Source organism: Cervus elaphus, chromosome 27 (genome assembly GCF_910594005.1).
Source record: "Cervus elaphus chromosome 27, mCerEla1.1, whole genome shotgun sequence".
Lineage (NCBI taxonomy): Eukaryota > Metazoa > Chordata > Mammalia > Artiodactyla > Cervidae > Cervus > Cervus elaphus.
The window spans coordinates 15,322,781-15,340,944 of NC_057841.1; the positions used below are offsets into that span (position 1 = coordinate 15,322,781).

Here is an 18,164-nt window from a genome sequence, read left to right on the forward strand (position 1 = left end):
GAAGCAGAATCGGGAAGAAATATGCATAACTGCTACTTAGGAGTTGTTCTGATCTGGCTCCAGTTCACCACTGAATTTTAGTGGTTAGATGATAGGTATTTATTTAGACGCTTTTGGAGAATTCTGTAACTAGCTCTAACACTGATTTTGTTCATCGACTACTCTCTGGGTTTACAACAGAGCCTCTCCCTCAAGGATGTCAGATAAACATCTATAACCCTAATTTTCAGAAGAAAAAAAAGAGAACTAAAATAACATTCACCATCATTAAAAGAAGCTTAGCTAGAATACTTCATATAAACTCCATCTCTATTAGGGACATACTTGCAGCCATCTCGAGATTTCTTTTAAACACCACTGAATCAAGTTCAATACTGTATTGTTATCATCTTCCACACACAAAATGGCAACTGAGTATATGCAAGAATTTCAAATCTTTATTTAAATTAAAGCCTTTCCCCCAATCTTTTACTGGCAAATATGAAATTTTTTTTTGAAAAAAGAAGAAAATATATATACTTTAAAAGGAGAGAAAGCCAGGTGAATGGTGTGATGTTCCTTTTCTAAAATACATTCAAACTTCCATTTATGCAACAGTCAGCAGCTGTGACATCATAATCCAAACGTACTGTTTTATCTTCGTGCAGACAAGGGGATTATTACACAATCGTATTCTCAGCCCCTTGCTGACTTAACACCTATATCACTCCCGCACCACACTCTGATTTTATGAACTTGGGTGAGTGTACTATGCTTCATTTTTGTAATCTGAAAAACGTATGTGATTAAAAGTCATGAACAGTATCCTTTACTGTTATAAAATTGGTTTTTCATATGCATATGTGTTTTAATACAGCAAGAAGCATGTCTAGTCATGAAACAATGTCTATAAAACTATTCAAATGAAAGAACTGTCTACAGATAATCATATTTATTGAATTATTTATTTTGATGAAGCTGAAGGCCACTTTCACATACTTCATTTCGAAAGGTGGGCTGCAATTTTACAGATTCCTACGGAGTTTCTCCTCATGTAATCAAAATACTGATACTCTGGTTCCACTGTCTTTCAGAAAGCACTTTTAGAAACACAATTTCTTATACAATGTCCACTATCTGTAGATTTATTAGGAACCCATCAATAAACCCTTTTTAAAAGGAAAAAAAAAATTCATTCTTACTTGACTATATTCACATTAAACTAGTATTAATCTAGAAAATAATGTTAGGTAGAAATACCATTTTAGTCATAAAATTCTTTTACTCAAACACATGTGATCACTTGAATTTCCTCTGCTCACTTTGGCACATCTAAACTGGTACAGGAAGTATACACTGTTTGGATAATTCTTGAGGAACATATTTGCATCAGAATTGAAAGATGGATTTTGAAATTTATAACATTACATTGCTTAAGATATATTAAAAAAAAATCTGTCCATATTTTTACAGCAAAAGAGGAGAGGAAAACAAATTCTCAAAAGTCTTTGGAGCTTCTAGAACCTGTGATCTTGAAAAATAAATCTTGCATCAAAGAAAAATCTCAATTCTCTCTGAAATCTTCCTTCTATAATACACTTCCTTCCAATGTTCTCTAAATTCTAATGGCTCAGACAGAGAACTTCTATGTCCTTGTAGCTGTGTTCCTCTCTGAGATGTGAACAGCAATAGGGCTCAATTGCTCAACCTTTATTTTTTCTTTCTTTCCATTTCTATGCTTCATTTCCTTCATGTAGCTCAGACTGGAAAAAAAAATCAACATGTTCTGATGAGCTTAATATTCCGAGGCAGGAAGATGGACCCGAATTGAGTGGAGATTGGAGCTCCAAAATAAATATAACACCATGTGTCAAATAAAAAAAGAAAAGGTAGTCTCCTGTAGAAATCAGAAGAGATAATAAAAAAAGGCAACAAATAGACAGCAACTTTTTTTCATACCTACACAAGCATCTCAAAAAGACTGCCAACTTTAAGAATGATTTACCTGTTGCTTATTTGGAACACTTCTGGATTTATCTGCTAAACAACGGTTTATGTTGCCTTAAACCAAATTTTATTGGCTTGTATTGGAGGACTGGGGAGGATTTTCTGAGAATTTTTATATTGCGAAATAAAATATATTTGCTAACCCACAGCAATAAAATTCTGCTGGATGCTCTAATCTAGCAAGCCGAAAGCATCACTGTAAATTAAATTTGTCCCAAGTTTTGATATGCAAGAAGTTCCAGGACTTTCCTGGCAGATCGTGTTTTATTCACCTCACTGCCAACGCCATCACTGACAACAGGGCACTCCTCACTCAGAAGGCCGGGTGCCTTTGCAGGTATCTGATAGTTGCTGTCTATTCACAAACCACTGAGCATTTCTTTCTTTCTTTTTTTTTTTAATCAAAAAAGCCTTCAAATGCTCAGAGTCTGTGGTCAGTGCAGTCCCTTGGACAAGTCTAATGAAGATTTGCTTCACCAAGGCAGAAACCCAAACAGTTAAAAATGGAGGAATATTTACAACCATTTCCCTTTAGCAAGCGGAGTTCTTGTGGTTCTGTACGTCATTTGTGTTGCTGATTTTTTTCTCTCTTTTTGCCTTTACTTTCCTTCAGTACCTTTCAAACGAAGGTCCCCGGGGCTATGAGTACAAGCTCTCGGGGCCGGTTCCGTACATGTCTGCGAGGCGTTTAAAACGCGGCCCCCAGTCACTAAGGTAGTCATAGTTCTGATCAGAGTTTGAGCTGATGGAATCTAGGGAGCTGAGCGATTCCGCCACCGAGCCATTCCCCTCGAAGGCGTACGTCTGCAAGGAATCGTAAGGCGGGGCGCAGGGATCCACGTCGGCTTCTTTCAGCCTCTCCCAAATAAATTCCCGGAAGATGACATTATCCGGGATGCTTTTAAAAGTCGGGCGACTCAAGAACTGGATCTCCGGGGTCACATCCCTGCGCGTCTTGGTGTCTCTCATGACGTTGAGGTTTCTGAGCGCGGCCATGTCAAAGGCTTCCGTGTCTTCCTCGCCCCCGCCCTCGTCGTCGTAGCGGACGATGTTTTCTCGGATATCTCTCTCCTCGTCGAAAATCAGGGGCTCTTTTTTCCGTCTTCTCATGGTGACGATCAGGAGGATCAACACTACGACAAGGAGACAGCAAAGCAATAGATTCAATCAATGCACCAGCTCCCCACTCCATCCTGGGGAAAGCAGGTCTCTGCTGTGGATTTCAGGGGTTTCTGTCCTTTAAAGGGAAATGAATGGGCTGCCTGCTTACGCGGGAACTCACAGCAGTAGATACGCTCAAACTGCTCCAACGCCTTTAATATCGAACACTTTTTATACATCAAGAAACCCTTCCCCATACCTGTTCAGAACTGATGTCAGCCTCTTGAATGTAACCTCTGGAGCATTTGACAGTGCAGAGGAGAGGGCCAGCTCAGGATAAATATAATAATTTCAAAGCCATGAAACACAAAGGGACTTTTTTTTTTTTTTCGAACTCTTTAATTGCTGAAAAGGCAAAGTGACATTCATGAATGTTTGGGGTCTAATTTAACAACTGCAATTTCCGAGGGAAATGGATTATAGCATTTGTCTGGGTTCTTTGAAGAAATGCCTAGTACTTGTCTATGAAACTCAGCTGTTAAATAAAAGCCAGTATGTCAGACCCTATACAAACATTAAAAGCTTCCCTCTAATAGAGTCCCGCTTTCAGCATGAAACACTGAACTGGGTTTTTAATGTATTATGCCTACAGGTATTATGCCTATGGGTTGTAAGGTTTTAGCAGTAGCCGAAGATTGACTGAAGAAGTCAATCATTTCTTTAACATTAGGAGGTTTTCTTTTATCAAAACATACATAATAAAGCAGATGTTTGCACTGGAAAACAGACACAACTACACTGGCTATACTTTTAAGCAAACTGAATATACTTTTTGTCAGTTAATTTTTATTGGAGTTCAGTCGCTTTACAATGTGGTGCTAATTTCTGCTGTGTAGCAAAGTGAACCAGCTATAGGTTTACATATATCTGGTCTTTTTTTGGATTTCCTTCCTATTTCGGTCAACCCAGAGCATTGAATAGAGTTCCATGTGCTATCCAGTAGGTTCTTGCCAGTTAATCCACTTTATACATAGTATCAATAGTGTATACACCAGTCCCAATTCATCCTATCCTCCTTTTCCCCCTTGATGTCCATACATTTCTACTCTACATCCATGCCTCTTTCTCCTTTGCAAATAAGATCATCTACCTCACTTTTCTAGACTGAATATATACTTTTGTGCCTCTTAATAAATACAGTTGACCTAAAAAATAAATAAATAAATAAATACAGTTGACCTGTATCTGCAGGTTCCACATCCAAGATTCAACCAACCTTGGATTGAAATCTTTTTTTTTTTTTTCCAATTTCAGGAAGTCCCAAAGAGCAAAACTTGAATTTGCTTCACTTAGGCTATGATTTATACAACATTTACATTGAATTTGCAACTACTGACATAACATTTACATTGTATTGGGTGTTATAAGTAGAGATGATCTGAAGTATAGGGGAAGATGTACTTGGGTGATATGTAAATACTACACCATTTGACATAAAGGACTTGAGCATTTTTGACTTTGGGAATCAGTTCCCCACAGATACAGTTGGACAACTGTATATACTATTAAGATGCTAACTGCTCTGCTCTGGCTGTGAGTTACTGAATGCTGGTTGACTTGGGAACACATTAGATTTCATGGCCTAAGAATTAAAATGAAGTAGAAAGGTATTCTTGAATTTTAGAATTCAAACCTATATAATCATTAGTGAAAATCAGTGAGTTATCTTTGGCTACAAATAAGATATCCTTTTAACAATTTTTAATCACAAGAACTTTTTTCCTGGAAGGTCTAGAAGTCTCAAAATGTATACTGACTGGATTACTGTTTGAGGTATATTACTCTCAGCAGTTTAAAAGACAGCCCTCAGATTGGGAGAAAATAATAGCAAATGAAGAAACAGACAAAGGATTAATCTCAAAAATATACAAGCAACTCCTGAAGCTCAATTCCAGAAAAATAAATGACACAATCAAAAAATGGGCCAGAGAACTAAACAGACATTTCTCCAAAGAAGACATACAGATGGCTAACAAACACATGAAAAGATGCTCAACATCACTCATTATTAGAGAAATGCAAATCAAAACCACAATGAGGTACCATTACACACCAGTCAGGATGGCTGCTATCCAAAAGTCTACAAGCAATAAATGCTGGAGAGGGTGTGGAGAAAAGGGAACCCTCTTACACTGTTGGTGGGAATGCAAGCTAGTACAGCCGCTATGGAAAACAGTGTGGAGATTTCTTAAAAAACTGGAAATAGAACTGCCATATGACCCAGCAATCCCACTTCTGGGCATACACACTGAGGAAACCAGATCTGAAAGAGACACGTGCACCCCAATGTTCATCGCAGCACTGTTTATAATAGCCAGGACATGGAAGCAACCTAGATGCCCATCAGCAGATGAATGGATAAGGAAGCTGTGGTACATATACACCATGGAATATTACTCAGCCGTTAAAAAGAATTCATTTGAACCAGTCCTAATGAGATGGATGAAACTGGAGCCCCTTATACAGAGTGAAGTAAGCCAGAAAGAGAAAGAACATTACAGCATACTAACGCATATATATGGAATTTAGAAAGATGGTAACGATAACCCTATATGCAAAACAGAAAAAGAGACACAGAAATACAGAACGGACTATTGAACTCTGTGGGAGAATGTGAGGGTGGGATATTTCAAAAGAACAGCATGTATACTATCTATGGTGAAACAGATCACCAGCCCAGGTGGGATGCATGAGACAAGTGCTCGGGCCTGGTGCACTGGGAAGACCCAGAGGAATCGGGTGGAGAGGGAGGTGGGAGGGGGAATCGGGATGGGGAATACGTGTAAATCTATGGCTGATTCATATCAATGTATGACAAAACCCACTGAAATGTTGTGAAGTAATTAGCCTCCAACTAATAAAAAATTAAAAAAAAAAAAAAAGAAGTTTATATTTAAAATACCCTTTAAGGAAGAACACATTTGAGAACAAAAATATAAAACTAAGAAAGACATCAAAGTAATTTGGAGTAATTAAAAGTAATGAGTAGAGGTGAAGCATATTCCAGCCCTCACCTCAATTTGTTTTAAAAAGCAATATCTAAAGATGTATTAATTTTAAACAATTTTGTTATCATCAATGAAAAGCATATGCTTTCTTAGGCATGTGTCTGCTATTTGGTTTCCATCATCAGTGGGAATATGACTGACAAAAATAATTTTACTGGGGATCTTTGGAAATAGGGGGAAGCCAATTGTTTATTGTGGCCCTTTTTTATTTCCTTTCCTATTTGACCCTGGCCCATTGCTCCCCTACAAGCTTTATCTGCACCCGACAGTTTAGGAACTAAGATACGTTTCTGAGCTTTCTGCCCACTTTCTTGTGTTGCTATGGCACAAATGCTTTTCTCTTCATCTTTCATCTTATTTACTACACTTGAATGTTTTCAACTGGCTTCATCAAAGTAGCAGATGTGTAATTCCAAAACCCATGGTTTTGAAATGAATGAGACATCATTCTTTTCCTGTCTATTCCCATAAATACTCTGCTACGTGTCTGCCCTCTCTGCTAAGTGGATTCCCAACCCTGTGCCTTTTTGTCTTCTGAAAATTAGCACATCCACCACGCCAAAGCCTTTTAGTTTTCAAGCTCCATGCCAGAATGCTACAGCAAAAACAAGTTTACAAAAGATTGATATGTTTCTATTGTAACATTCTGGTATGAAACTTGAAAACTAACATATAGCTTTGGTGTCAAGCCAGCCTTAGATAAAAGTCCATTCGTTCCTGATATTAGCTGCGTGATATTTGCCCAGTAGTTACTACTTGGGCGAGTCACTTAAACTGAACCTAGCCATATGTGATACTTATAGCCAATTTCTGTGCTCACAGGGGGGACTAAAGAGATCAAAGAGATTCGGGAATCGTGTAGGGAGATGAGCAGCAGGCCAGGCACTTGTCAACAGAGATGAGTTCATAGTTATCCTGTGACCTACAAGAACATTCATTCAAAATTCTGTGAACATAGCAAGTGAAGACATGTTTCTCCCCTGAGGGAAAACCAAGAACGAAGCTAGGTAATAAGCAAAGTAGAAGGCGGATCAAGTTCACGGCAAGCCCTATGCCTAAAGATGAAATGGGAGAGAAAAAAAGCAGTAAAGTAAGATGATGGTCTGAATGCAGAATATCAGCTGACCTTCCTGGTAATTCTCTGGAGTAAGTCTTTTCCCAGTGGCAGCTTGTCTCAGACAGGAAATACTCTCTCTGTGGTCAAGATAATAACCTGGGTTGAGTTGTACTCCCATCTATCTTCAAAGCCTTTGCATTTTCTCTCCTGCTGTGAGCTTAGAACGTCCATAGAAGGTAATAGAGAGGAAAGCTGTGAACTCGGGTAACAGTTGCTAGAACCCAGAAAGACCCATCAGGAAATTTCGATTTATATACTTTAGTTTCTGAAACTTTTTTATATGGTCTGCTAGAAATGAAAGTAATTGCAGCAGAAAGTTTAACCAAGAAAGACTTCTCATTAAGAAGTCAAACTGAGTTAAGACACAGAAAGGAAAGGTGAGTATCCAAAGAATTGTGATGGGTGGACAGGTGAAAACGGGAAAATGAGAAATACTCCACACAAAGTGAAGAGCAAAACTGGGGCGTTGGGGTGGAGCAAATGTTCAACTGAGCACAGAAGGATGGAAGAAGCGACGGCATAGGAGTGATGAGGGTATGAAGAAGGGAAGAATTAGATGCAAGAATTAGATGTTATTTTCATTTAAGCCTATCTTAGAAGACAAAACATTTCAAAATTCTCAATTCTCTTTCCTTCATGTAAGTACAATGGATCTTGTCATATATTATCTACATCTCACAATTATTTATTATGCTCTGTTGTAAATGTATTTTCAAACTACCAACATCCCTGCCTTCTGACCCTCAGTTACAGTGTTTAGGGAAGGTGAAATCTAAGAACCCACGGGTGCGCCAGCCCATGGGGACGATACCCATTTAGGATATTAATATCTCATGAAGTTTGTTTTATTCCCTAATCTTGCCTGGGGCTGAGAATAAATGTGAAGTCTTTTAGAAGGTTAGACAGTTTAACATTTCAATGACTTGGAAGAATATTAATTTCTAACTACTTGAGCATGTATAAAAAATAAATTTTAACCTTTATGGAGAACAAGTATTAACTGCTCTTCAGTGGTTATGGAGATAATCCCTGTATTAAAAGGAATATTTTCTGCCTAAGTAAGCACAAGATTATATATTTTAAAACGTTTTATCACATGTCTTTCTGTCATATGGACTATACCTCTGAGTGGAGACAAAAGGAAAGATTTAGGCCTAGCTGGAGCCTAGACATGCACATGTATTGTGCTTGTTCGTGAATTTATATATCCACTTCACAAATATGAGTTAACCATTTAGTACATGACTTTGGTATAGTTATACAATGTTGCACATACAGGCTGACATGCATTTCCTCATGGAACTTCGAATTAAAGTAAAGTGAAGTTGCTCAGTCCTGTCCGACTCTTTGTGACCACATGGACTGCAGCCCACCAGGCTCCTCCGTCCATGGGATTCTCCAGGCAAGAATCCTGGAGTGGGTTGCCATTTCCTTCTCCAGGGGATCTTCCTGACCCAGGGATAGAACCCCGGTCTCCTGCATTGTAGGCAGACACTTTACCATCTGCACCACCAGGGAAGTCCTTAAAATTAAATGGGGTGGACAAATACTCATCAAATAATAAAGACAACTGTATGTAAAAGAAAGACAGTGATAATTATTCCAAAAGAGGAAAATATGATCTTTCAAGGATATATCAGAGCTTCCTGGTGGCTCAGTTGGGAGAGAATCTGCCTGGTAATTCAGGAGACCCAGGTTTGATCCCCACGTCACGAAGATCTCCTGGAGAAGGAAATGGCAACCCACTCCAGTACCCTTGCCTGGAGAATCTCCCGACAGAGGAGCCTGGCGGGCCACCATCCACGGGTTGCAACTGTCAGACACAACTTAGTGACGACACCAGCACCACCAAGGATATATTAACCTATTAGGGGAAACAGATCAGAAGTAGTAGTAACTGAGGATAACTGAAGCCTGAGGGTCAAGAGGCCATATGGAAGAGTATTCTGGGCATAGTCAACCAGTGAACAAAAGTGTGAGACCAACACGGGTGAAGAGTAAAGACAGACACGGGAGGGAAGCCGGGAGATGTAGGCACTAGCAAGGGTTAAGGAGAGCACAGTATGATCAGATTTGTTTTTAGAAGAAAAAAAGTCATTCTGATTAGACTAGGGAGGCAGGGAAGAGTAGACGTGAGAAAAGAAGTTGGAACACTCTTCAAGCAGAAAATGCATAATGTTGACCTACATTTCTGATTGTAGAATTCAGTTTCCTAACATTCGATTCAACATTTCCCGAGTATCCCAGTGTGTAGGAAATAGTGCTGGGTACCGGCCAAATATAGCAAGAGCGATTCCCACATCCCAGCAGCTCACTGTGGAGGCTATATATACACAGATAAATATAGTACAAGTTGTCATGCAACTCACTGTAAGAAGATACAGGCGCGCATGGGCGCCAAGAAGCAGGCAGACCGGAACAGCACCAGTCTCTCTAACTCGAGAGAAGCAGAAGATGGAGAAAAATTCAGAAGTTCACACTGTAAGTCAGTGCGCTCTTCTCTAATTTTTTTTTTTTTTTTTTGTATTGGGGTATAACCGATTAACAATGCTGTGATGAAGGGACTCAGCCATACACAGACAAGCCCTTTCACCATCCAGGCTGCCACATAGCACTGAGCTGCACAGTGGGTCCTCGTTGGTGATCCATTTTAAACACGGCAGTGTGCACATGTCCATCCCAAACTCCCCATCTCTCCCTTCAGTGACCTCTGATTCCAACCTTCACTGTGGTGTGTGTCAGATACACATCTAGACACTTAACCCGGAACATGGTTTTTACTGAATCACCTTGGCAGTATTTCGGTCCTACTTTTCTAACCCACTTCCCAGAGGCTAACAACAGAATAATTCACCTAGAACTTGATAGAATTCTGCAGATGTAATCTGATGACCACAAAATGGTACTAACTTCTAAATAAGGCTACTTCTATTAAAGAACAACTTTTTCCTTTCATGTATTAACATACTTTAAACATTCAGTCTGGGGCTCATTTTAAGCCACAGTCATTTAAATTACCTTCAAGTCAGTTTTCCTCATCCTTAAAAATCTGTAAAGGATTTTTAATGTGCATATGTAAACCAGTTAACTATCACTTTCTTAAATGTAACCCATTGTTTATAGACTACTTCCAAAAAGTAAATGTCTGAGCATAATTTAATTCAACAATATTTTTTAGAGAGCACAGATTTTCTAAAGCTATAAGCCCTAGAAGGGCAGTGATGCCATTCCACACAGATATAGCTAAAGCACAAAGAACAGTACCTGACAGATGATTTCGATAAATGTTTGTTAAACTGACAAACAGGTAAGGTACTATGGTGATATGCAGATAGCTCTTGTCATTAAGTTCAATAACTTAAATAAGAAAAAGCAATTATTATATAATGCAGTAGTTACAGAGCATTATAACATATGCTAAGAATATATGGATGGGAACATTTAGCCAGGATGCTCAGAGAACGCCTCACAGAAGAGATGACAGTAAGAGCTGATGGATGAGTCAGCCTTCACCAAGAAATATTATTTGCTCTATGGTCTTTATAAACATTCAGAATGTATTAGTCATAAAAGGCTGTCTAAATCTTCACTATTCAATGCGGCAGCCACAGGTGGTGAATGAGCATTTGAAATGCGGCTATCACTATTTCAGATTGCTCTAAGTGTAAAATGTACATGTGATGTTAAAGACAATTTTTAAGTAACATATAATAATAACTGATTACATGTTAAGATTACAATAGTTTGTTCATACTGCTTTAATATGTTGTTAGCATTTATTTCACTTTAAAAATATTTTTTCTAATGAGGTTCCCTTGAAAAGTTAAAATTACTCATGTGTTTCTTCTGGACAGTCGATTTAAAAGATTTGAAAATACCAGAAAAATCGTAATTGCATATGGTCTTATGGTTATAGTGGGGGATTTAATTACCAAATGACATATTAAATAGTGAAACAGCTATCCTACTACCGTTATTACTCTATTAGGTATAAGTGAAAAACAACCTAAATGAAAAATTGTTATTAGCATAATCAGAATACAAGTTGAGTAATTAATTATAAATAATTATTCACATCAATGGGCAAGTAGAACTTAGCTTTTTAATAACTGCTACCTCCCCCTACTTCAGCTTCCTTCTCTCCAAAATGGAGATAATATTGAAAGAAAGTATTTCACAGTACCTTTATGAAGATGAAGTGAATTTATATTTGCATCATACTTAAATAGTGCTACACAAAGTAAGCACTATCTGATTTCATTTAAAATGTCATTTTTCTGAATTTCTGTAATAAATTCTTACACACTCCAGTTCCTATTTCTTTGGTCTTGCTAAAATTTGAATCATATAACTGATGCACAGAAAGAAACATACACTTTCCCATTCACACGCATATGATTTTGATAACCCCTAGTTAATTTAGTTGATGTGTTTGATTATCTACTCTCTTCCATTTAGTGGAATATCAGATACTGGGCCTATTCATGAAGAGCATAACATGTAAAACAAATGTAGTAAGGTAAGTAGAATGCAATAAGTACTATTCACCAATTCACCCCAAAAGATTTTTTCTCTTGGGTGCCCTATGCTAGGCTTTGAGAACATAATGGTTTCACAAAAGAGAGATATTAAGATCATTACTTTCAAGGTTTTTTTTTTTTTTAAATATTTGAGCATGATAAACATTTATCAACTATGATACCCACTACAAAGGAAACACACAGGTTTTGTAATAAAGAATCATGGGAGTGAGGAGCACCTAATTTAACCAGGACATTCCCTCTTTGAAGGTAATACTGAACTGGGGCACTAAGAATAGTAAGAATCCAGTAGGTAAAGGAAGCTGGAAGAAGGTCTCAGGAACAGGGTGGTACATTTGAACATAATGGAAAGAAAGGCCACGTGGTTCTTCCTACTGGGTGAGTGAAGGATCAGATGGTCTAATGTCATTGAGACATGAGCAGGTATCAGAAGGTGCCTTGTTTGTGGGCTGTGAGGAACATCTGGATTTTATATAAGTATATTTAATGCTTCTGAGATGTTTCAAGCAATGAAATAATTTGTTTTAAAAAGGGAAATGACAGGAAAAATATAGGGCTACTAGTGAAGTTGGGCTGTGATCACAGAGAGGTGTTATTAGAAATGACACGTAAGAAAAGATGAAAAGGATGAGAGAAGTCAGCTTACTGCTTTGCCTGGATCTATGTGCTGTGTAATCAGATACAGGCAGATTCCTAGTAAGAGAGGGCCCAAGTTTGGATTTGCACTTATGAACCCACACTTTCCAGGTAGCTCAGTGGTAAAAAATTCGCCTGCCAATACAGGAGACACGGGTTCGGTCCCTGGTCAGGAAGATAGGCTGGAGGAAGGCATGGCAACCCACTCCAGTATTCTTGCCTGGAGAATCCCATGGACAGAGGAGCCTGGCAGGCTGCAGTCCATGGGGTCGCAAAGTCGGACACGACTGAGCTCACACACATGTGCATACACGCAGCCGAGGCAGAGTCACCTATTACTTATAGTCACAAAGAATAAGGAGCTGTAATTAATAAAATCCAAGTGCATGATTCAGATAGATATCAAATATAGCATTCTTAACTGAAATTTAAACTGAATTTTAACGAAACCTCTTTGAAATCTCTACTGCAATAATTTTTTTTCCTTTTCTCTTTAGGCCAGATCTCAAATAAAGGCCTAAAACTGTAGAATATTATGAAATGGGAACATTCAGGTCCAACAGAAATACAAGTTAGGGATAATGACAAAAATCAAATGTTCTTTTCTACTACTGAGTACACCCAAACATTCATGGATTCATTCAGTATCATGTATGATATATGCCTAGTCTGTGTCCGATCATGATTTTCTGAGATGCTACATATATACAATGATGAAATACTGCTCAGTCATTGCCCCCAAAAGCAGGGGTCCACCAGACAAGATAGAAGAGTAGACAATCTGGTTTGGATTAATCAGCCAGGAAAGATGCTTTAAGATTGGTTTGCCGCCTTAGGAACAGCACCCCACTTGGACTCAGGAGCAAAGCAGGTTAAGTGCTGAATACAAAAAGGAGTTACTACTTGTTGGATTCTGGGGAGGGGTATTCCAAGCAAGAGAACAAAGCTTTTAAGAAGAGGTTTAAAACAAAGCAGGGTGAGTCTGACAAAGTGCTACTCTGCAATCTGACTAAAGTACACTGTGAGTGGAGAGAAAGAAGGTTCTACTGAGAGGGAGCAGTCAGGTCATAGAAAGAAGGTGATTCTAGTCTGTAGGCAATGGGGAGCCACAGAAATCTTATTTTAAGCTGGGCGTGTTGCAATCACATTTGCTTTTAAAAAGCTTACTCTCTCTGTGTTTCCATTAGATTGAAGATGATAGAGACTGGGGAAACTGCCATTAATTCAGGAGGGGAAAGATGGACCCTGGCCAAAATCAAGAAGAGTATTAAGCCAGTGAAAGACACAGATTCAAGAATCAAAGTGAAATTAACAGCACTTAGGGGCTGATTGGCTACAGAGGATGGGACATACAGAAGAGTGCAGGCTGACCGATTCCACTCAAAACACACACAGTTCAGTTCATTCGCTCAGTCGTGTCCGACTCTTCACGACCCCATGAATCACAGCACACCAGGCCTCCCTGTCCATCACCAACTCCCGGAGTTTACTCAAACTCATATCCATCGAGTCGGTGATGCCATCTAGCCACACAAGTAGGGACCAAATCAAGAGAAGAGGCAGGGACGCAGGAAGATTGTTCAGTGTATGATAATTTCAGACTTCTCACGTCAGCAGTCTGACAGAACAATGACTGTACCTATCTAGTTATGTTTAAGAACCAAACCAGAGATTTGCAAATCATCTGCATAGTTGAGAAACTGCTTTCCATGCCTCAGGACAGGAAGAAGTTTAATCGCAACTGAAATTGATCTTTCCTTTCCCTAAAAGGAGTATCACAAAGTTCCTCTCCATTAAATATGTGAGTTAGAATGATTTCATTGAAGGCTCACATGAGACAGAAAAACTGACCTAAGTACAATGAATATTTTATGCCTAAAGACAGCTAGTATATTTTGGTTGCCATGAAGAATAAGCTCACATTTAAAATACTCCCAAGCTTGAGAGGACACATTTAGGACTGTGTTAAGTGGAGGACACTTTAAATTAGACAGAGTTCACCAAAGAAGTCCTAAAGCCAGTAGGTGAAACAATCTCAGACAGACGGGCCATATATACAGATCTACAGGTGGTTCCCAGAGACACACGGGTCTTTCAGACTAGAAAATACTTACAGAAAAACACCTCATAAAGGACATCCCCGAGGAAGTCTGGGCTGTGTTTAGGCTTGGCTCTGACACCTTATAATGTTGTGCGTGTCTCCTCTAATATACAATTTTCTCACACGAAATGTAGGCATGGTGGTGGCTTACTTGCTCAGCTCTGTCCAATTCTTGCGACCCCATGGACTGTAGCCCGCCAGGCTCCTCTGTCCATGGGATTCTCCAGGCAAGAATACTGGAGGGGGTTGCCATTCCCTTCTCCAGGGGATCTTCCTCACCCAGGAATCAAACCTGGGTCTCCTGCATTGCAGGCAGATTCTTTACTGACTGAGCTATGAGTGATAGCTAATGTCTAACACTTAGTACCATCTCATTCAATGCAATCATTCTTTAGTATGTTTGCACTTGTTTGAAAGAGGAACACACCTGCTACTGTAAGTTAGCCACTGGAATCTGCTATATTATTATGCTCTATCTTTTCAGATCACAGTGCAGATTCATCTTTTACATACTGTCCTCATTTTTTTCTTTGCAATTTAATATTTTTACTTAAGTACTACTATCATTTATAAAGCCAGGAAAATATTTTCTTGTTGTATCAAATCATGAGTGGTCTCCACAGTTAAAAGCAGAGGAAAAAACTGTTAAGGTCTTGGTTTATCAGGGAAGAAAAGTGAAAAGAAGCATGAAACCTAAACATCCAGTTGCCAACCCTGGACACACCGGAAGAGCACTGATTTCATAAAGTGGACAGTGATTTCCACCAATGCCTTATAAACACTAGTCTAACTAATCTCTGCTGTGTCTGAAGAACCCAGAGCTAGAAGGGATGTTCTAGAACTTCAGTTTCTTGGACCTAAAGATCCAAATAGGGAAAGAACAAAACTTAATATAAATTCATACAACTTAAATATAAGCAACTAACAAGGGATTTAATCTCCCAACAGCTAAATCAAAAAATGGGCAGATCTAAATAGACATATCTCCAGAGAAGACATACTTTCATGTGCCTTCTTGACCATGTGTAAGTCAGACACATATCAAGTAATAGCACTTATATGTGGAATCTAATTTTAAAATGATGCAAATGAACTTATTTATAAAACAGACTAACAGGTTTCAAAATCAAACTTATGATTACATAAGCGAAACACAGGGATAAGGGATAAAATAGGAGATTGGGATTAATATATACCCACTATAAAAGACAGAACCAACAAGGACCTACTGTACAGTGCAGGGAATTCCACTCAATATTCTGTAATAAGCTACATGGGAAGTCTGAAAAAGAATGGACATAGATAGATGTAAAAACTGATTCACTTTGCTATACACCTGAAACAACATTGTAAATAAGAAAACAATACTCCGATAAAATTAAACACACACACACAAAGGAAAATATTTACCTTCTAGGTTATCCAGCTACTATAAAATAAATATACAACTTACCTCTTATTAACATGTTTTAAAATCTGGTAAAGAAATAATAAGCAGTTTGCAATGGTCCAGTCTTTTTCAAAACTGACTCAAGTCCTTTACATTATATTCAGACTTTCATTGGGAATTACTTGCCATTTCTAATGAATTTCTAAAAGTTTTGGCCATCTGTATGACGCTATATGAAAAAAAATAGCTTATGCCCTTCTAGATTTGGTTAGCTGAAGGAAATAACTTCCATTTTCATGAGATTATTTCCACAGTGTATTAGTAATTAGGTCTTACCTTGGTTAATAGGTTAAGAACTTGCTTTATCAATAAGACTTAAAATTTATGGAATGCTCACTAGATGGTTGGCACATGAATTATCATTTAATTTTCACAACAGCTTTATGAATTTAGCTATATTATTTTCTCCTTTGAGATTAAGAAGCTAGCCTTAGAAGAATTAATGTTCCCCTTGGTGAAGAGCTTGTATATGTCCAGTCAGTTGGCTCACTCAGTTGTGTCCGACTCTTTGTGACCCCACGGACTGCAGCATGCCAGGCTTCCCTGTCCATCACCAACTCCCAGAGCTTGCTCAAACTCATAGTACATGTTGGAGGCAGGCATAAAAGCTAGCTTTTACCTAACTCCATAAATTCTTGCTTTTAAGTATTATACAATTATGATTCTCATTGCTAAATTCTGCTTTTATAAAACTATAAATGCATTTACAAATTATACTAAGCCCCAAGAAAACACAAGAGTACAGGCTCAGATGCAATATTAAATGCTTACTGTCCTCACTGTAGGAAACTACACTTTGCCTTCACAGAATGTAAAGGAATAAACCCATTACCCAATGCCCATGTTGGACGCCTTCCAATTTTTAAAAGGATGCTGCATAATCTCTTATAAAACTGCAATTCTAATATGAGTTATAAATCAAGCTTAACCACATAATAAAGTAATCATGGAAAAGTACAATTACATATGTAAATTCTTCTTGGGAAATTTTGCACTGCTGAAATTGTAATCTTTTGAGCTTTGCAAATAGTAAAATGTAGTTTAAATCTTTTCTGAAAAGAGGCAGGATGTAAAGTCATCATTTCTTTTTTTTATGCCCTCATATCCATTGGTCTTTTTAAAAAAATTATGATGTATTTCAAACACACAGGCAAGAATAGAGACTAACATAATGTTCATGTCTTAAGGAGTTAAGTACTAGATTCCACTGAAGGCCATGATTTCCAAAATAAGCATATTATCGAAATAACATAGAAAAGATTCTCTCTAGTCTCATTGGGCCTCCTGAACTCTAAAACAAATAGGCTGGAGGATATGGTAAATGCTTTTTAAAATCTTTAAAAACAACATTTTCAACAGAAGCCATTTATCTTCACTGATGTTTACAAAATAAAAATTGACGATTTCACTTTTAACCGTATCACTGGAAAGCGTGGCCGAAGGTCATTCCTCTGTGAGCCAAACAGCATGGGTGAGACTATCTGCACGTGTTCTCAGAATGTATGAGAAGTCCTGACCGCCGGCGGCTGTGACTGCTCTTACACAGCATCGCAAACGGCACCTACCCAGCAGGGTCAGGACACAGGCCAGAATCGCGATCAGGGCCCCCGTGCTGAGCCCGGCGGGGAGGACGTAGGCCTCGGCGTTGCAGGTCTGGGCGACCCCGTCTGCGTCACAGTCACACACGCGGATGGTGAGGGTGTTGGTGCTGCTGAGCGAAGGCGACCCGCTGTCCACGATGAAGATGGGCAGGTAGTAGACAGACTGCTCCTGTCTCCGGAAACCATTTCTCCTGGTGAGGATTGAGGCTGTGTTGTCTAGGGTGAAGAGAGCAAACGTATAGAATACAAGATTTCTGATGGACTCTGCACCCCCAAACTTCATCTGACTTAAAGTCACTCTCCTTAGCTTCTTTTGATAGAGAGCCATATTTCCAAATACTGGTTCATCTGCATACATTTTTAAAAACTTACATCGTGCTACATGGTTATGGCCAAAGAAACAGTTATAAAGTAAAACTAAACAGGAAACTGTTTATCCATCATTTATCATATTAAAAAGTGTATACTAGATATAATTTTTACAATCTGAAATTTCAAACCATATGCTTATAGAAAGGATAATAATAATTAACAGGTTAAATATTTTTGCAATGTCATTGGAG

General features: G+C 38.5%; 1 protein-coding gene across 3 annotated transcripts in view; it reads right to left on the bottom strand.

Annotated features, from left to right (window-relative positions):
- Positions 1-925: 925 nt before the first annotated feature.
- CDH7 (cadherin 7) overlaps positions 926-18,164 on the bottom strand; it is a 140,440-nt gene continuing 123,201 nt past the window's right edge. For all 3 annotated transcript variants that reach the window (XM_043889448.1, XM_043889449.1, XM_043889447.1), the window contains 2 exons: positions 17,566-17,817; positions 926-3,119 (listed from right to left, as the gene is read on the bottom strand). In XM_043889448.1, coding sequence (XP_043745383.1) covers positions 2,626-3,119; positions 17,566-17,817 — 746 coding nt within the window. In that variant the 3' untranslated portion in view covers positions 926-2,625. The remainder of the gene's footprint in view (positions 3,120-17,565; positions 17,818-18,164) is intronic.